The sequence below is a fragment of the Neopelma chrysocephalum genome, unplaced genomic scaffold (genome assembly GCF_003984885.1).
Source record: "Neopelma chrysocephalum unplaced genomic scaffold, ASM398488v2 Primary Assembly neopelma1_96, whole genome shotgun sequence".
Classification (NCBI taxonomy): domain Eukaryota; kingdom Metazoa; phylum Chordata; class Aves; order Passeriformes; family Pipridae; genus Neopelma; species Neopelma chrysocephalum.
This window is the reverse complement of record NW_020897759.1, coordinates 363,328-383,899: the sequence shown is the minus strand read 5'-3', so window position 1 is coordinate 383,899 and position 20,572 is coordinate 363,328. Positions and strand designations below refer to the sequence as shown.

The window sequence follows — 20,572 nt, the reverse complement described above, 5'->3', positions numbered from 1 at the left end:
CCTCTGACAGACGTGTCCCTGGTGCCCTCTGCCAGCAACCCAACATTACAGAGGGCACTGACTCCTAGAAAGGGGGCACGGCTCCTGTTCTCCTTCAGCTTATCAGAGAATGTGCAGCACCAGAATCCTTTCACCCTCACGAAGACCGGGAGAGGCCTTGCGAAGCTAATTGTTTCCAGCAGAAGAGTTAGGGGATATTTTCATTTATCCACCTCCCCCTACCTCTTACCACCACGGTCCACTAGGACTGTACTGACCAGCTGCTGGGATAAGATCCTCTCTACTCCTAATGCTCTTTCCCTATTTCTTCAGAGCATTTTCTGTTGCCTCGATTTCCCTTGCCCACATGTTCCTCAAACCCCGCTTTCCCACACTTCCCTTTCCTTATGTCTGCCTTTGGCAAACCCTGCATCCTGAGTTTCTCTCTGTCTTCCCACGCTCTGATATTTACACAGGCAGTTATACACCCCAACTCTAATCTGATCCTCGTGGAACAGCAGGTTCATTTAATCACCGGCTCAAAATTGCAAACACATTTTATTAGACTTATCTCTCTTAACGGTACAGTGATAGCACACCACAGTACCATTTAGAACAAGCTACTTCTGCTAACCCAGCTCACTCCTGGTTTCTTTACAGTCAAATAAAGTCAAGGGAAAGACACACGTTGTCCCTCCATAAACCCAAAAAGAACACAGTGAGGCACTTGCTAAGTACAGTTCCCCATAGGGACGTGTGATTCACACAAAAAGGCACTCCCAGCCCCCTCTGTCTGTGAGCAGAAAAATGCTGTGTTCTGTCCTGGTCTAAATTCCCAAGTCTGTGCATTACAAACACAATGCAATGTGTTTAGAAAGGCTCATACAGCTTTCCTGAATGGGTTTCTTATAGGAGCAACAAAAATTTTTCAGATTTTTTTTTTTTAAATGCTGGGGGTTTTTTTGTAACAACATCATTAAACAAGAACTGGATTTTAAAGAGTAAGCATGGAGTGTCCTGAGGAAGGCTAATGTGAACCATGTGACAGAGCAGAGGAAGGCTTCTGATTGATTTGGAAACCACCAGCACCCGGTTCCTTACGCTTTGGGAATTTTACATCCCTTCTCTGCCCCACTCACCCCCATTCTACGGAAGTTGATAGTTCTGTTGTCCCTCTTTTCAAATGTACTTAGCAAACAGATGTACCTGGGCATTACAGATGCCTTCTCATAACACTGAAAAATGGAAGATTTGCTATTTCCCCTTTTCTCTGCAAAATGTTTCAGTTCCAAACTAGCTCTGTAGAGGACCAGGTTTTCACACTCAACGTCACTTTTTGATTCACCATTTACTATTTTGGCTACAATTCACATTAAGCTTTCCATAGGAAAGTTGCAGCTAGGTACAGAGAACTCAGCCAGAATTAATGCAAAAAGAAAATACGCTAAAATTTAACTAGATAAGGAAAAACAAAATCAAACATGAAATTAAACTGAAGCAAATTACTGAAAAATCAGATAGCAGGGAAATCCATCCAGAACAATTTCCACACGGAAAACCTATTGAAAGTTTAGCACCAAGAGAAAAATCTGGAGCCTGGGATAGTACATCATTCCCAAACAAGTTTGAATTTTTCCATCATGATGATGAAGAAAACTGTGTTCATCACAGGCTCTGCCCAACACACCTCTTTTCATCTGGATGAATGTTAAAGCATATCTAGCAATACATTTGCCAATGCATTTTCTGATATATGCCATTTCCCCCCAGAAAAATAAAGTGGAGTGATCACGGAGTTGCAGAACTCAAAACCGCTCAAAAAGCATTCCAGGTTCTGTGGTATCTCAATCTGTGTCTAAGGCTGAAATTCCAAATCACAGATTGTGTTCAAGAGTACAAAAATAAAGGAAATAATTTTCTTAAGAGTTTCTGCTTTGCAGAATTGGCTAAAACACTATTTTCATTGGCGGAAGAGAAAGGATAACATTGTTTCTGAGCGCTAGTTTTCAATCAGCACCAAGTTATTGAGACTTCTGTCACTTGTACCTTTTCCCTCCCGTCCCTGACTGGAGTTAAACTCATACCAAGGCATCAACACACTCCTGGATTTTGGGCACCCAGAAGATATGGTATTATTTTTAATGGAAATAGCTTATCCATAAGAGAAGTTAACCAGCTGGGCTTCAAGTTCTTTTCTCCTGATTACAGGAGTTAAAGGGCAATGTAACAGGGCTGCACTGATATACAAGGTGTAGTTGATAAAAGGGAAAAGTATCTTCTTATCTAAAACGCAGCTTTAACTTAATTCTCTATTTTTCATTGTTTATAATATGGCCAGCCAGGTCTGAAATTTTATATGAAATGTTTCAGACTGGGAGCAGCTCTGTTTCCACAACTGGAAGAGAACCCATTCTGCTGTATGAAGATACAGAAATGTAATTTAAGAAAACTGTTTATCAGACACTGGCACTTTTCCTGCTTATGTAATTCAAAAAGGATCTCAGTAAAGAAAATTGAATTTGGCAATCCATTAACATAGATTTGATGGTCTCTCTCTGTTCATCTCTTGATGTCTCACCCCTTTCAGAAAAATGAAAATAACTCTTGGTAAAAGAGTGGCTGTTCCCTCTTATTAGTGCAGTATATTGGCAATTATTAAAACCCTGGGAAAGCTGCTGAGGCTCTGCTGACTCATGGTGGCCAAGAAGCTACTTGTTAACTCCACAACCAATATGGAGGAGGGAGAAAAGTAAAAAAAAGGAATAGGCAAAGTTTGGGAAGAAGGCTGAGTGCGAGCTGGTATACTAAGTAGCACCAATTCTTCAGGAGAAAGGATTTGGATGCTATCTGAAGCTTTATATGCTGTGTTTGAACCAGGTGAAGATTCAGACCTAACTTCACGCCATCTAAGCTTATGAACCTAAAAGAATCATTTCAATAAAGTTTACCTCTCACAGGCATCTACTATCAACAGAGGAAGAGCAGCAGTTCCAAGAGGCAAATTGACTTACCAAAGGTCTGAACTGTCTCCTTCCTGCTCTATCAAGCACAGAGAGACCCCCAGGCCGTGATGGAAAGCCTACCCCAGCACACCAGGGCTGGCATGTGACACTGCTGTCAGCAGAACAGCTCCTCAGACTCTCACAGTTCCCAGGGCAGCCTTCAGTGTGTCGCTGGCTCCTCGACCCTACAGATCAGACTGAAGAGCCAGGAACAAGCTGCAGCAGAGAATGGGAGATGGTGACACTGACAGAGATCAATGGAGGAATTAACCCTTTCCCACTCCACAAATCTCACCCAAAGGCAAGAATTTTCACAGAATTTGTCTTGATGCAGGATGTATTTCGGATGTGAAAGGTGCTCACAGCTGTTATCTAGGAGTGACCGTGCTCCTAATTTAGGCACTAGAGTTTGATGCTCTAACACTAGTGGGATTACTATAAACCTGAACTCATTCACAGACTAAGTACTAGGCAAAGCTGGCATTTCAATACCTGGAAAAATTTGGGTTTCACTTTATTTTAAGTTATTCTATGCCCACAGCAGTGAATATTAAGAGAAAAGTCAAAGCACATTATTCTAAGGGGTAAGGATTCTGCCTCAGAAAGGAAAAGTGGTTCTCAGCACCGTCTGGGTGCATTTGAGGACTGCACTCTCTACTCCTCCTTTAAGGAGCAGGACACTACTCTTCAGGCTCCAGCCCATTCTCACACAACAAAGAGCCATGATTTTCCACTTCCCCGCTATTATCTTTGATCACACATCTCTTGGTGAAGGAAGACTGCCAGCATGGTGCATTTACTGTACCACCATCTTACCTTTGCTCTGCCCAGATAAGAGGATGTGTTCTTTCCCTACAGCACGCAGGAAAGAAAGGAAGGCTAAGGAAAGACAAGGCAGCTCTTTAGGTGATATATGAGGACTGTCCAGCGTCATACACCTAAAAATACTCAGCAGAGTTTACCTCCACGTAAAATCCCATCCCTGTCCCGAATTACAGTAAAACCAATTCACCTCATTAAGGTACTACACCAAGCTGCTTAGTTGTTATATTGTGAGGGTTAGGGAAGCCTGCGGTTGGAGCGTTAGTGTTGTGGAACAAAGTGACAGCAAGTTGGGAAATAAATGAGCGCAGTACTCTCTTCTAACTTCCTGGCACCGTGCCTTTTAACAGAGAAGAAAAAGCAAAAAGGCAAAATGTCAGCTCCAAAACATTCTTCATGTTGTAAAATATCGTGTCCACGCTGAAACACTTGATAAGGGACACACTGAGGGGGCTGATACTTCACTGAAAGATAGTGAGTCACTGTAAAAAGGTTACGTGAACACATATCTAAAGCAGTAAGAAAAAAAAATCCTTACGACCAAAATTGTATCCATGTCCTACAAATGTCACATCAGCCCTTCAGACCGAAGTCTCAACAGCTCACTGCTGCCAAGTTCAAGGATGCAGAGCAGCTTTCACAAACAGCCGGAGAGACTGAGAGGATTCGGGTATTCCGACACACCTCGCTGCTTTACACCGCAGCTGACCATTCCGCCGGTCTCAGTGACTCGGAGCAATCCCTGTTTTCCCGGGAGAGCTCGCTCATTTGCAAGGGAAAGGCAGGGTCTGCACATGCCCGCGGTATTCCTGCCGCTGGGGGCAGCTTTACATAAGGCAGCGCCCGCCGCCAGCCCGGCGACAGTCGGACGGAGCTCTCGGCAGGAGAGAGCGGGACTGCGCCGAGCGGGATCCTGGCGCGAGCTCATCCCACCTCCTGCGCTTCCAGAGCAGCTGCCCAGCCGGATCGGGTGCTCAGGGAGGGAACCGCTGGGCTATGGAATACAGATGTGTGAATTCAGATAGCTAAACGGTGCTTGGAGAAGGAATCTAACATGCTTCCCTATAAAGCAACATTTTAAAAGCCAGGTGCCTAACTATAAAGATGCAAAAACGTAATATCCATGAAGATCCTATTACCTAGGAAGAATTTGACATTTTGCTGCGAATGCTGTGTTGGGATTGATTTATTCTTGGAGTGTTCTGCACGGCTGGCAAAGAATAATGTTTCAAAATCGGTCCATCTCCCAAGGGGTCCAATTTTTCTTCCTGGGTGTCAGCGAGCCCTGACTCACTCCAGTGCAGCTGACAGGGGCTGCCATGCTTGTGGCACACTAAGCAAAAAACAAAAGACCTAAGGACGACCTTTGAACAACACAAAGGATGGGTATGTTTTTCACGTTATCTTTTTAATTTATAGTTCATAGTTACTGCATAGCCTGTGCTTTAATTACTCCATAGACTTACCTTGATGTGATTTGTTATTATACTTAAATGGCTTAGGGATTACACCTTTTACTCAACTGTTTTTCAGTATTTATATCAAGGTATTCTTAAAAAAAAAAAAAGCTGAGTAAAAAAAAAAACTGTGAAAATTAGTTGAGTCTGGTTAGGGGTTTTTAAAAGATTGTTGAAGTAAAAGATTTTAGCATGATTGAAAGAAATGACTGATGTGTGGGGGGATAACTTTTCTAAGTTGTTTTTATTTCCAGGTTTCAATGTAATTAGGCTACTGAGCGGATCAGCTGTAGCTCTGGTAATAGCCCCTACTGTATTACTGACAATGCTTTCTTCTGCTGAACGAGGATGCCCTAAGGGCTGTAGGTGTGAAGGCAAAATGGTTTATTGTGAATCTCAGAAATTGCAGGAGATTCCCTCGAGTATATCTGCTGGTTGTTTAGGTTTGTCCCTTCGATATAACAGCCTCCAAAAACTAAAATACAATCAATTTAAAGGTCTTAATCAACTCACCTGGCTCTATTTAGACCATAACCACATCAGCAATATTGACGAAAATGCTTTCAGTGGAATACGCAGACTAAAAGAGTTGATCTTGAGTTCCAACAGAATCTCCTATTTTCTTAATAATACCTTCAGACCTGTGACAAATCTCCGGAATTTGGATCTGTCATACAATCAGCTGCAGTCTCTGGGATCTGAACAGTTCAGGGGCTTAAGGAAGCTGCTGAGTTTACATTTGCGGTCCAATTCCCTAAGAACCATCCCTGTTCGAATATTTCAAGATTGTAGGAACCTTGAACTGTTGGACCTGGGTTATAATCGCATCCGAAGTTTAGCAAGAAATGTCTTTGCAGGTATGATCAGACTGAAAGAGCTTCACCTGGAGCACAATCAATTTTCTAAGCTCAACCTGGCACTTTTTCCAAGGCTAGTCAGCCTTCAGAACCTTTACTTACAGTGGAATAAAATCAGTGTGATAGGACAAACTATGTCCTGGACCTGGAGCTCATTACAAAGACTTGATTTATCTGGCAATGAAATAGAAGCTTTCAGTGGACCTAGTGTTTTTCAGTGTGTGCCCAATTTACAGCGCCTCAACCTGGATTCAAACAAGCTCACATTTATTGGTCAAGAAATTTTGGATTCTTGGATATCCCTCAATGACATCAGCCTTGCCGGGAATATATGGGAATGCAGCAGAAACATTTGCTCCCTGGTAAACTGGCTTAAAAGTTTTAGAGGGCTGAGGGAAAACACGATTATTTGTGCCAGCCCCAAAGAGCTGCAAGGGGTGAATGTTATTGATGCAGTGAAAAACTACAGCATCTGTGGCAAAAGTACCACAGAAAGGTTTGAACTAGCCCGAGCTCTCCCAAAGCCAACGTTTAAACCAAAACTCACCAGGCCTAAGCACGACAGCAAGCCCCCTCTGCCCCCGACTATCGGAGCCACCGAATCGAGCTCCGAGCCCGAGCACGACACAGAACACATCTCCTTCCATAAAATCATAGCAGGCAGCGTGGCTCTTTTCCTGTCTGTGCTTGTGATCCTGCTGGTGATCTATGTGTCATGGAAGCGCTACCCTGCCAGTATGAAGCAGCTGCAGCAGCGCTCGCTCATGCGAAGGCACAGGAAAAAGAAAAGACAGTCACTGAAGCAAATGACTCCGAGCACACAGGAATTTTATGTAGATTACAAACCCACCAACACTGAGACCAGTGAGATGCTGCTGAACGGAACGGGACCCTGCACGTATAACAAATCAGGCTCCAGGGAATGCGAGGTATGAACCATTGTGATAAAAGAGCTTTTAAAAGCTGGGAAATAGTGGTGCTTTATTGAACTCTAGGGACTATAAAGGGAACGTTTTTCTCACTTTTCTGGCACAGCTCTTCCATGTCTCTTTTTTGTACATTCATAATACTGGTCATTTTACTCTCATACATAATCAACTCATTGAAATTTAAATACCGCAATCAATGTGAAGCCTGAGCTCTGGTTTAATACAATACCTATTGTACAAACCCTCTACTGATTTCATTAAAGTCTCCCTTGTTTTTAAATAGAAAACTTCTTTCATAAGTAATCCACTGCACCTGCAGCAACTGTGCCTCTGTTTAGGGAGAAAAATGACAACAATGGAAAAAAAAATCAAACTCAGTGTGTGTGTCCCCCCTTTGCCTCCCCAATCCCCTCCCCACCCCCAGTCCTTGCTCCAAAAGTCACTTTTTGAACCCAGAACTAACTAAAGACCCAGGTACTGTAGCACCATATGAATTCTGAGGTGTCTGAGGAGACAGATGGTGCAGGAACAGCTCTGAAAGAATGTCTAAGTGCTGCCCAACACAAGAGAGACTATAAAGCCATTGAGGAGTTAAAGCAGCCTTAGGACATGAGGTATCACTAAAAAGCAAAGCAGAGGGAAACCAAGGCTTAATAAAAGTTTAAAAATAAAGAGCTACAATGGGTTTTACTGTACTGCATTATAATACAGTGTTTCTATAGGGCTGATAACTAGTAATTGAAACCTATTTATGTGACTTCATATAAAAGGTGCCAGTGTTTATCCCTACATCCAGTTGCCTTTCAGAAAGTAGTCAAAAGGCATTCATTAGATGAGGAGCAAAAATTCCTTATTGATGCAATTAGAGGAACTCAAATGTGTGGCAGCAGAAGCAAGACCACTTCCTGCACACATTTGTTTCAGTGCTCATTAGAAATTCTCTTTTCAAGACTGTCAAAGGCATTAATGTAGCTGAGGAAATCATTAAAATCCATCATTTTCTTCTATTTCTGTTTATTTGTCGGGCTAGGCTTGTTAAGGTTGTGTGATGTGTTTTGCACACTGACCCTCTAATAAGTAAATAAAGCTTCATTACTTAAAAAGCCAAACACTGTACATTTTAGACATACTACAGCTGCAAAGAGCTTTCAGAGAAAATTGGTTACCCACTGATCTGAGTGCATCCAAAAATCCTTACATAAATCAGTGACAAATTATTCTTCTCTCTTAGCAAAACCATAATGACATTACAAGAATTCACAGATACTCAGTTCTAATGTCTAGTCATTTATCAGTAGTTCTGGGCAAAATACAGATTTGTAACCCAGCTATTCCCTGCCTTCCTTCTCCCAAAGTCATGTATTTTGTTGGTTGCAGAAGAATATAATATCCCCCATATTTGCAAATAAATCATACCTCCAATTTTGATTATCAGGGAGGGAAGCTATGAAATAATACAGCAGCACCTTTACAGAAGCAAGTCAGTAATTTAATTATGTCTATTTTGTAACTTGATTTGGCTTAGTAAACTGCACGTCTTCAGTGGGAGGGGATGTTTCTACAAAGCAGTTTCACTGCAGCAGATTAGAAAAAGCAAAACCTTAGCAGAATGTGCTCCTGAATTGTTACTGGAAAAAAACCAATCCCAGGCAATCACCTTGAAACCTGCTAGATACAATGACAACAAAGCTAGAAAGCACCTCTTAAAAACAACTGATACACTTGAAGGGGTTTGGGTTGGGGTTTTTTTCATGTAATGGAACCATCCTCATTTCCAAGCACTGTAGTGAGGAAAAAGCCAAGGGTAGAAGCTTGAGCCTATAGTGAACCCTGCAACAGAGAACCTGTTTTCCTCAGTACAGGAAGGATCCCACACCATTAATAATGCAAGTGCTCGAGAGGCTTCAGTGGCACAGCACAGTTGTACCTGAGTTGTACCTTGAAAGTTGCTATTAAAAAGTCAATACACATTTAATTATCTTGGCTATTATGGGATTCAGCTTTCTACCAGGAGGCCTTGGTTATCTCTGCACTGAAGGATTAGAGTTTGCTTTAAACTTCATGTTAAGAACCATCCCTGTACTTCCCCAGGCTTTAATCTCTGCAGTGGTGACTGATATTAGGCACAGCCAAAGAAAGAAAGATTTGGTACAAAACATACATATGTTCATATATACATACACAGACACGTGTGTGTATGTGTATACATATATAAATCCATATAAAAATAAAATAAAATTTTGATATTTAGTTTTAGGAATGCTAACTGCAGTTGGAAAATAATTTCACACTATTGCTTTAGAATTTTTGCTATTAAAAATATTTAATACATCTTCTAAAACTTCTTAATGGACTGTGATTGTGGATGAGTTGTCTATAACTGAGCTGAACTTTATATGCTTCCTTTTATGTTTCTTTAATGCCTTGTTCTAACCATAACAATACTCAGAAGGAATCAATCCATAACCTCCTTCAGAAAGCAATGCCTGTAAAATTTTCGCTAGCTCCCTTTGAAAAATATTTAATTATGGGTGTGAAAAATAAAACAAGGCCAGTATGCCATTAATCATGGAGGGGTCACAAAAATAATTGTGAAAACCCAGCCAGTCTATATTCATGCACAGACATGCTCAGATCAATTAATTCATATGAATTCCCAAACAAGCACCATGCACAGATGAATGTGTAATTGCTGCTATCGTCACTGATAATGAAAACACTATTTGATGACACAAAAAAGATGCCCAGTGTAACTCTCTGAACCTTCTTGCGCAGCCTGGGGCCTGTGAGCCAAGGTGTTAAATCCCCCTCCAGTGCCTATGGCTTAGAAAACACTTTAAACCCACATCACAGCACGTTAAAACACATTACAAAACCCATGCTTTCACCTGGGCAAAGACTACATGAACTAAGCTCAACTCAGCCTCAGCACTGTCAAATGAAACACTCTGGAAGTGGCTTGTTTTGGGTGGCACAGCCACCAGAGCCACAAATTCGAATAATCTTGTAGCAATGATTTGGTCTTAGCTGAGCAACTTTCAGTCCCTGTGAAAGGCTGCCCCTCTCCTGAATACAAATGAAGTGTTGAAGCCTCCAAGGTTCCAGAGAAGAAATTTCTCCTTTGCTTCTCTCCAGTATCTAAAATTCTGACCCCACTTTGTGTAGAGTTTTGGATATTTTGGTGCCAGCCTCTGACAAAACTGTTAAAACCTTGCTGAGGTGATGCCAAGGAATTCTCAGAGGATGTGCAGGAGCTATGATGTCTCTTACAAATCTGTGAGCCTTCACACAAGCATTTTAGGCACTACCTTGAGGAAGGAGATGTGACTGAGTGCCTCTAGTGACCTAGCTCTCCCTTAATGGAGCTGATACTACCCACACATTCCAAGTTTAGGAGAGTAAAAACAGGGTTTCAAAGTGTTTGGAGTTTGTTTTGTTGGTGGTTTTTAGGATTTTTAGTCATCTGCTATTCCTTTTCCTGAGTCATATGTGGAGTTCTGGGGCTACCACTGGAAGACCAGAGCTTTACAAGCCACAGACAAAGTGCAGCACTTTTCCACGCCCATTGGCATTTGCATTGGGTTTGCAGCCTACATTCATTTAAACAATGTTGAGACAAATGTTGGTGGAATCACCAGACTGTTTCATTTTATTGCAGCACCCCCAAAAATTTTTAAGGCAAGTCAGGACTTTCTCTGTGAGACACTGTAGAAACACCTTCTGACAATCTCTTACCATTAAATTGTTTACAAGGAATGTTGAAAAGACAGACAGACCATGGCAAATAGACAGATTTGAGGGAATTTGCTTGGTCACAAACCAGTTGAGTACTGGGAGTATAATCCAGTCTCCTCACACCAAGACATCATCCTAGCCAGTGGATTACTCAGCCCCTCAACAATTTAGCTCTTGGAATATTCAAACACTATTTCAGAATAATAAACCACACAAAATGCATCTCTTCGGAAAAAGAAAATAACTGATGTTCTAAGCAAATTCGAGGAGACTGGTAATGTTCATTCACTGTGTTGAGATTACCTCCAGCAATTGCAGAGTAAGAGAATAACAATGAGAACAAGTGGCTTGAGTATAATGACTGCAAGCTCCTCTGCTGGCTGGTGTTCCTGACTCACTATCTGCACTCACACAGCCATCACAGCTGAAGCTTTGGCAATGCCCTCTGTTTTTTTACTATCACGAAATGGTGAACTTTGATGTAAAATCCAATTGCAAAATGAACACGAATGTACAATATTCCTGCAAACACAATCAGAGATGTTCAGTGTGCTACAAGCGAACGGTCTTCGCTGTCAGCCACTCAACGCTAGATAAATATTCTCCTGGATGAATTTCTGTGGAACAATAGTGACATCCAGTGGGAGCGAGTTTAATCACAGGTATCTCCTGTATATATCAATTCACACATAGATGTGTTTTCCTTTTCACTTTGTGTCTTTCTTTATCACATGGCAGAAGCATCAAACTCTTTCAGCATACTAAGTACTCAACTGTATCTGTGTATTGGATTCATAACCTGAATGTGAGGAATATATGGGGAAAAATAAGAGTAGATAAATGCCAGCAAGAAACAGTTTATCCAGTGTGTAAGTCACTAATGCCAGTAAAAGGCAAATAGTATATAAGTAAGCAAGGACAGGAGCTCTAACAAGTTTGTGGCCACTGATTTGGAACTTACTACTTATAAACATCACTAAGTGACTTTAATAGACTATAAAATAAACTCAGGCTACAAACAACTCATTTGACTTCATAACAGTAGAGGTTGAAAAAAAATATTTTTTTTGTTTATTTTTAAAATAATGAGAGAAAGATATTATTAGACATCAAAAGGAAGGGCACTCACCATCTGGGAACAAATCAAGGTAACAGCTTCCTCTCAAAAACACACAATGTACAAAGAGACAAGAAGCAAATGATGAAAGATCAAATTCACAAACAACAATAGTGTTGCACAAGGGGAAACTCAGAGACGGCATGAATGTGCACCACATTTGTTTGGGCTCACAGCAACCTCTACATATTCTGCAGCAACTACTTTATACCTCAGTAACTCTGTGCCAGTGTTACTGGTATGATTTTAAACCACAGTGAATGAGATAAGCCAATGAAGTCAGGATTATAGTTGATAACAGTCAGATTTCATCTCCCTCAGGAAGATGCACAAGAACTCATTTTCCTCCCCACTGAATGAATTGCAGTCGTATTTCTAACTTTTGATGTTCTTAGGTGCATTGGGAGGTCAGTCCATGATCCCATGCCTTACTTTTCATGCCTAGCAAGCCTTTTGAGAATGGGTGTCGTTGCAGTGGTACTGAATGGGATTTTGATGTGGTTCTCAGGGTTATAGCCAGACTATTTCCTGGCATTCCTGCCAATGGAACACAGTAGGGCACAAAAGGAGTAAAAAGTGACTGAGCTCAACAGCTATGAACAGATCACCAAGAAGGTCGTAAAGTAATAAAAAGGAGTTTATCCAGGACTCTCTGGGAAGACTAGTGGGAGTTGATGGCCAATGTTTTACCTACCAGGGAATTTTCAAATCTCATTTAGAATGAGCAAAAACACCATGAAAGCAAGAATGGAAAAAAAATTTGCAAGTAGGCAATATCTTTTTTATTCAACCAGTCCATCATAGAAATCACATTTCCCTACAATTCTTGTCCTGCTCCCACTGTTAGGCTATCATGACCACAGCACTAGCATTCTAGTGTAAGAATAAGCACTGTTTACTGAGAAGGGACCAAAGGGCAGGTAATCCCTATTTATTAACTTCTTTAAAAAGTGCTTAATGAAACCTACTGATGTTATTACAGGAAATATGACATGCTCATGTGAAAAATCACAAGCTTAAGATTCTTCATCACCGAAATCAACCAAACCCTTTAACCAAACAAAGCATTTCGTTCTTTACTTACAGTTTGTTACTGTTGCCCACAAATTCTTTCATTTGCCAAGAAGCAACTGAATGACTGGAGGTGTAATCTTGAAGGGGAGTTCTCCAAAAAGCCCTCACATGTGTCACTTTAACCACTAAACCCATTCCCTTGTCGTGCTGCTGTGCCACTGATACCCTGCCCACGTGTCACAGCTCTTGCCTGAAGGTTGAATTTCTATTACTTCAACACCAGCAGTAGCATTGAGACCATGTACAACTTCATAATTACAGTTCAACCTTGCAAATTCTCCAAGTGTTTTATGACAGCCAGACTCTACCAATACATCACGAGGACACATGAAAATAAAACATCTTAATTACTCATCTACTGACGCTCTAAACGAGGACACAAACACATTAAAAGTTCATTGCTTCACACCACTGAGGAACTCACCTGCTCAGTTGTGTGCAAATCCTTTTCTACTTCAAACTAACAAAACATCTAACTAGCCAGGTCAGTCTCTTAGGAACCCAGCTGCTTACTGCCAAAAGAAAGCAAACCTAACCACGGTGACATTGGCACAGTCTGCAGGAGGTGTCACCATGAGCTCAGTCTTTATTAGTTATTCTCACTTGAAATCCAGCAGTATCCCCAATACTTGCCATGGGTTATACTGGCACTATATCCCATAGTGTGATGTACTAGCTGTAAGAAAACGTTGCATTTTCATGGGCACTAGTTCGTCCATAACCATACTGAGAGATCAAAACCAGAAAAAAACTCAGGGAAAAACTCACGTGGTTTACAGTGAGAGCAAAAATTAGGGAGGATCACTCAGCTTTTCCAGAACAAGCAACTGGCTTTAAAAGATTTAAAAGTCACATTCTAAAGAAAAACTGGAATGTCAAATAAACATTTGTGCATTTCTTAGAAATATTTTAAGCATCTATTTTTTAAAAAAAATTGCTACTGTCAGATTGCGGACATCTTTAAACATCAAATAAAAAATTTCTCTTCTATTTCACACCTTCCTAAATGAAAGGGAGAAAATACCTTCTTATAATGTAAGATGTTCTTTCTGAAACTGTGGGACTGAGCTGGTATGGGAAAAACCAGAATATATTTCATCTTACTGTTTTGTTGGGTTTTATAGGAATGATAAGCTACTGGCAACAGGTAACATGCTCTAGCTGAGCACATCCTCCTGGCACTTATTTTGTGCTTCATGGCAAATCACAGGTGGTGGTGTTGGGTCTTGCATGTGCCCTTTGTGGCCAGAAACAACTTACTGCATGTTTGAATACCAGCTTTTTAACTTGTGTCTATAAAAATTAGAACTCACGGTTCTGATTTTTAAATTGGGCACTTAGATTTTCCAGTTCCCTAAAGGCTGCAAAACTCAACAAATAGACTCCCAAATAATGCAATGAGATTACCATCCCCTTCCTGATCTATCTGGAACTCAGGGTAGGAAAAGTGCACAAAACATTCAAAGGTGCAAAACAAGATCCCCAATGAAAGCTGGGCATCCTAATTACCTTGGTAATTCTTCCCTTCATTGCCCTCAAGATTAAAAAGTAGCTGTAGATGAGGGAAATGTGAAGACTGAACACGTGTTTTGCTGAAGTGTAGATAATAAGCAATAGTAATACATTAGTCATACAAATCACTGAACCACTGCAAACACAACCATCATAAATGGATTCCTTGTCCCAAAAATACAGACTTTATGATGTATATTCTAGAATACACACTGTTCTTTGTTTGCTTTTCTTTATTAAAACACATTGTGCAGAAGCGTCTATTTGGCTTTTGGTAAGTTGTGCAAAAGCTGCAGGTGATAAAAGCAGAAAAAAAGGAACACAGTTTACAAAATGCAAACTGGAGTCAAACAGAAAAACACTTCAGACTTCATCTTAATTAGCTTCCTGTAACTACTTTTTCAGTTTCCTATAGATTATCTTGTTTATTTTAAAACAGACTGTAGGAAAGATTTTCAAACCTGCAAATGGGAATTTAAACACCCAAATCCCACCTGTTTGTTGCACTAGTTGAGCACTCAATCTTTGTGACAGGACATTATCTCTTTTCTTATTCTCCCCAGAACTGGAAATTTGAACAAGACTCCAGGGTCTACAAAGTGCTCTGATCAGCTCCATGAAGCTGGTCTAAAAATGACCTTCCCAGAGACTTTGCAAGTTGTCTTGCAAGGGAAAGGACACAGTTGTACCTCAATGAGGTACAGACAGACCGACCTACCTGAGTAACAGTGGGTGGGCTGCATGTTGAAAAAGGGCACGTCCTGAGGAATTGCCTTCTAACCTGCTACAGAAAGGACTGCCACTGATTCCTGGCACACAGTGAAAATTAACTCACCTCAGAAAAATAATTAACTATAGTTCACTTTAGAAAACAGCTACAGATTCTGAAGTCTGGGATTTTTTTAGCCAGAAGAGTTTATCCCCCACATTCCTCACTAAAAACAATCATAGTAAATCTCGTACAAAACTATTTAGCCGAGGTATTAGAAAAGGATCATCTTTTTCTCTTCAAAAAAAAAGAATCAACCATCAAATAACCATTCCAGCACATCAGAGTTCTGTTAGCAGTGTAATATTAGTTGTAATGTAACACTTTCATATCATAGTATTAGCCTTGCAGCCATCTGTGATATGAGTCATATCCTCGGAGCAGTGCAGGCTCCATTCTCCACTGCTTCATCCCAGCCAGCTTCTCCTGACACACACTGTACTGCCCAGAGCACACACACACTGCACAGCACAGCAATTTCCAATTCAAAAATTCATTTGGTGTGTTATTACAGCTGTGACTCACAGTGGAACACACTTACCATCCACCTGCCAACAGAGGATCACTACACACAGGGATGGAAACCCGCCTGTGGGAATTTTTCCTATTGCAAACAGTCTCTCTATTTCTGAGCCTAAATGTTTAGTTTTCCCTACTTTAATTTATCTTTAACAACAGTTTCCAGGCTACACTACTGATACAAAATGTGGGCCTGCAGCAAAACACAGCAATACTATTTTACAAGTTTAGGAGCTCCAATTACTAGCCAGAAACTCATCCTTCATTAAAGAGCAAATTTACTTCAGGCACACACGATGCTGGACAGCATCTTGTATCCATCCCTACTGATGCTGCCAACACAAACAAGTTCTTCATTTTTCTCAGTAAGCAAGTCACAACCACAGAGAACATGGGGGGAAATTCTCATTCTAAATGAGAATCCTGTACATTGAATCAGGCTGAGCAGAAAGCAGGAACAGTGACGGGGAAAAGGGACTTAGTGGTGTGCAGTTGCCCTTAGTTTGCATGCACTAAAGCCCAGCAGGATTCATGGAGGTCTCCTTTTATGAAAGCTTAATAAAGCACAGTAACTTAAACAATTATGTACAATTCCTTGCTATCCAAAGGATAGCAGTTTGTCTGTAGCCATGGCATGTAATATTAAGTTCAGATCTGCAACAGCTATCATGTAGCATCACAAAATAATCTGAAATCATAACGTAATAGATTGCACTCTCAAAATCTGAAAGCATGCTGGATTTGGACTGTACCAGTATCATAAATCACTAATACTAATGAAATGCATTTCTTCCAAAGCCACAGAACTACTGATACATATGCTTTGGCTTCATGTATAAACAGACATGGCAAATTCTAAATTTAACCAAGCCAACTCCTTTTAAAGCTTCATCACACTAATTACATCCATCAAGTGTGTAAAATGCATTTTGTCAGCTAAGAACAGAGGACTTCAATTAAATGTAAATCCTTATTCAGCACTTTAAGCTGTTAATGGCTCAAACTCGTTAATGAGATGATGAAAAGAAAGTGCTCCTACATAGAGACTCCGTAGTAAGAATTTATTACAAGGACTCATTATTTCCAACTAGTTAATACACTGAAAGTATCCCACATATATGTCAACACCCCACTATCGACAGAGAAAGATACCAAAATAATCTTGTTTGTTTGTAAATGTGCTTGTACACATATTCAGGGCTTGACGGTCACTTCCAAGAGAGATGGATGACCTTCTTCCCTAACTGAGAGAGCTCCAAGAAGAGCTGGTGAGGCAGCCTTAAGTAGGGGGTACTGTCAGAATGGTATTTTAGTCTAACTTTCCAGCACTTTTAATTTGTCAAATAATATGAACACTAATGGCTGACTGCACAGCATGCCTGAGCTTACATATTTTTATAATGATTTTGATAGATCCTCTATTTGAATTAATTCAGAAGAGCAGTGGAAAGTGATTTGCAGAACTAAGGATGAACTACTACATCAGGATGGGAGAAGACATGAGAGTTAGAGAAATACCCTGTTATCCAAAATTTGCAAATTTAATTTCAATTTAGCAACATCAGGATTTATGAACTTTCATCCTTGTCATAGACTACAGGATTTTCTGTCTGTGCCTATAACCTCAAGGAGGGTTATTAAGGGACTTTCCCAATAGCAGGAAACCCCTAGTCATAGAAACTCTCATAGAAAGGAAAAGTATCATTACTTTGATTTCTTTTTCAGATTTCTCTGTCCCTCTCCTTTTCTTTCCTCTGGTCTGAGCTCCTCTTCTCTTTTGATTAGCTATTTCACACAAATAAATAGAGAATCCAAGGGCTACATGCCCTATACCAAATGCCCTGGAATTTCTACCAAGGCATGCCCCTGCAAAGCCTTCTTTAGAACCTCAGCTCCGGCAGCAAAGAAATGTTAGAGACATTTTCACAATTCTTTTAAATTACTCCCCCCAGCAGAGAAGACTCATTGATCAAATAACAAGTAAAATGAGAGACAGGGAAGTGATTCATGCTCAAATACTATGAAAAACAAAGAAAAGAAAAGATAAAATAAAGCAGTTTGGAATATTTGTGCCTTCTGCAGGAACCCTAGCCTATCAATTTTAAGTGAAAATTAACATAACCTTGAAACATTGCTACACATGAGAAAACAAAAGCCATCTCAAATGCTGGCCCTTGCTGTAACAGGAAGCTGATTAGCTACAAAGAATTGAATTTTTTTTGTATCAGTGCTTTATTGGGGCACTGCATGACAGACAGGCCACGTCTCTACACCGCAAAGAGGAAGCAGATTTGCCTAAGGTTAATTCCGCACCAGCTTAATTATTAATTAATCTCTCCCAAATGGATTTTTTTAATGTACTTAAAAAGGGCCTTTGCAAATAGAAGTGCTCTGTTTATCGATAGGATAGTTTTCCAGGCAGGCAGCTATGCTGCAGTGTATAGACAGCATTCCTTGAGCTGATGTGCTTCATTAAAATGCATGGTTATAACAGGCTCTTAGAACTGCAGCTGAATAACCCATGATCCCCTTTTCTTCAGTACCACAGAACACTTTGCGTCTCTTTAATAGGGCTGTTTCAGGATTTAATCAAAGATTTACAATCTATACTCTGCAACAAGGACTCTACCTCCTTTTAAAAGGTTTCAAATAAAACACTCATTTTTTTAGAGATCCCTTCTGAAAAATCTATAGCCTTTGTCCCTTACCTGCACCTTCATTCCATTTAATGCCTGTTTTATACAATTTAATACTTTCTCTCCCATTTGTCTGCATGCCCAACACAAAGAAAACACAGAGACTATCGCATGTTCTTTCCAGCATAAATCTGGGAGTCCAATTTTGTTGAATGAATTAACAGCTTTGAAGGGGGAGGGTAACAGGAACTGCAGAAGCCGATGGAAAACCTGTGTCAGGCAGTAGATGGAGCAAGACTGAAATTCTGTGGAAATCCACCTGCTATGTAGCATTTGCTAACACTGCAGTGGTGCTGCATGCTAATGTCAGTAAGAGAAAGAAGGGGATTAGCAAATCTGTGAAGATGCATAGGCATTAAACTGTTTGCAAAACAGCCTGGAATAAAGGAATGCCTCAAAGTCAAACACTCAACATTACTTGAAATCACAGCCCCTCTCTATTTGTTAATACATTCCAAAAATCACTGTGATAATTACAAGGCTCATTTAGTCAATAATGGCAAAACACGGGGACACATGAAAATTAATCCTCTTCAGCTGGATTTCAGTTCTGCTTGTTCCTGACCCAGTTCCTTCACAAGCGAGACCACTCGGTCATTCACTCAGATCACTTGTGACAGTACTCTAAAGTGATCCTCTATTTCAAGGCCAGGTTGGATGGGGCAATGAGCAACCTTTCAATCCCCTAACTCAAGACCTCTACTCAAATACCTTCACTGGGTTGGCCTATGCATCTTTTCCAGGCAGTACTGGAAGTCTCCAGTAAGTTGATGAACTTCTACCTCCTTCAGAGAAAGATTAAGTATTAGTTCTCATCTGCTTCACATCCAGCTAGCCCATGAGCCTCCCAAAATGCCTGAAAAGAAGCTGCTCTAAGACATATTTTCCTTTCTAAGGGGCAAGTTCAAGTACAGCTCCACAGTGCAGGCTGCAAAAGGGTATTGGCAAAACCCTACTGAGTGAGTGTCCAGGGCAGCCCAATAACTTCAACAAACACCTTTGCATTCTTTTTATGCCTCTGAAGCAACATAGGTCAGTGAAGAGTCACTGCACATCCCTTCTCTGCTGGTTTCATTCTATATAAGAGTTTGTTTAATGGACAAAACTGTGCACTTCCCAGGGTCTCCACCAGCAGCATCAGCTCTCTCAGGTCAGCTGTCAGCTCCGGTGTGGTATTGTTTTAGGAAGTGTTGTTTTGCTTGACAGTAGTAACACTGACTATAAGAACAACAATCTATAACTGCCTTGTGCTTTCCTCTTCTGTTAGTGTTCCAGATAGCAAAGCTTGCAGAGCCTGTGGGAAAGAAGCCAGTGACCATTAACCTTCACTTTGTTTTACGCTTTTATAATTTTAGGAGTTTAGTTTCAGACTCACAGTCTTCAGGGCTGCAGAGCTGAGACTGGAGTGAAATACTGCAAAGCAGCAAATGCATGGCATGAGTTAAAAGAGCCCTTTTCCTGAGACCTCTGGTTATTTCCCCCAGCACTGATGTAAAATTTATTTCAAGGCACTTTGCAAATTTTTCTCTAGTTGGAATAAATGTGATAGAGTTTTGATTTCAAACATACAAGGCAGAGAGTTTTTCAGATCTTCATTAAGAATCCTGTGAAATTTCCACTAACTTTGCAGCACAGATGCTTTCTGCTTTTGTAACAAAGAAATACCTCCTGGTTTGATAGTGGCCAGTTCAGAACTCACACTGAGTAGGCAATACCTGACTGTCTTTCAAAGTCTGAATTTCTTGCCTGTGGACCACATGAATCGAGGCTGGAGAGATGGCATACTCATCTCTTTGTTTTTTCCATCTATATGAATCCAGCAGAAAATTCTACTGCTGTTAAAAAGCAGGAAATTCCTCTTATACCCTCATGCTCTCCTTTTCTTCAACTCAGATTGGTCCATTGAAACCCAAGTTATGACTTTTCCAAATACATTATGACTTTTCCAGATAAATGTCCCATGAAATGCAAAGACAGAGCTCAGTAACAACGCACTGGCCTGAGGACTTTGAGGGTATGGTTACCATAAAATCACAAGGGTGTTTCAGAAAGTTTAACCTTCATGACTAATTCCTGCATCAAAGCATTCCAAAAGGTTAGCTGA

The 20,572-nt window shown here is 40.6% G+C and overlaps 2 protein-coding genes across 9 annotated transcripts in view; one reads left to right on the top strand and one right to left on the bottom strand.

The window, feature by feature from the left end:
• CTNNA3 (catenin alpha 3) overlaps window positions 1-20,572 on the bottom strand; it is a 428,400-nt gene that overhangs the window by 229,767 nt on the left and 178,061 nt on the right. The window contains exon 1 of one of the 7 annotated variants that reach the window (XM_027694082.1): window positions 13,397-13,415. The exons of the other annotated variants lie outside the window; for them this stretch is intronic. The gene's annotated coding sequence lies outside the window, so the exon portion shown is untranslated. Of the gene's footprint in view, window positions 1-13,396; window positions 13,416-20,572 lie in introns of those variants that run through there. 7 annotated transcript variants of the gene reach the window in all.
• The window catches only part of LRRTM3 (leucine rich repeat transmembrane neuronal 3), a 76,373-nt gene continuing 60,477 nt past the window's right edge, over window positions 4,677-20,572 (top strand). Inside the window, exons 1-2 of one of the 2 annotated variants that reach the window (XM_027694087.1) lie at window positions 4,677-5,189; window positions 5,515-7,046. In XM_027694087.1, the coding sequence (XP_027549888.1) occupies window positions 5,186-5,189; window positions 5,515-7,046 (1,536 nt within the window). In that variant the 5' untranslated portion in view covers window positions 4,677-5,185. Of the gene's footprint in view, window positions 5,190-5,234; window positions 7,047-20,572 lie in introns of those variants that run through there. The other variant, XM_027694086.1, reaches the window with a different exon arrangement.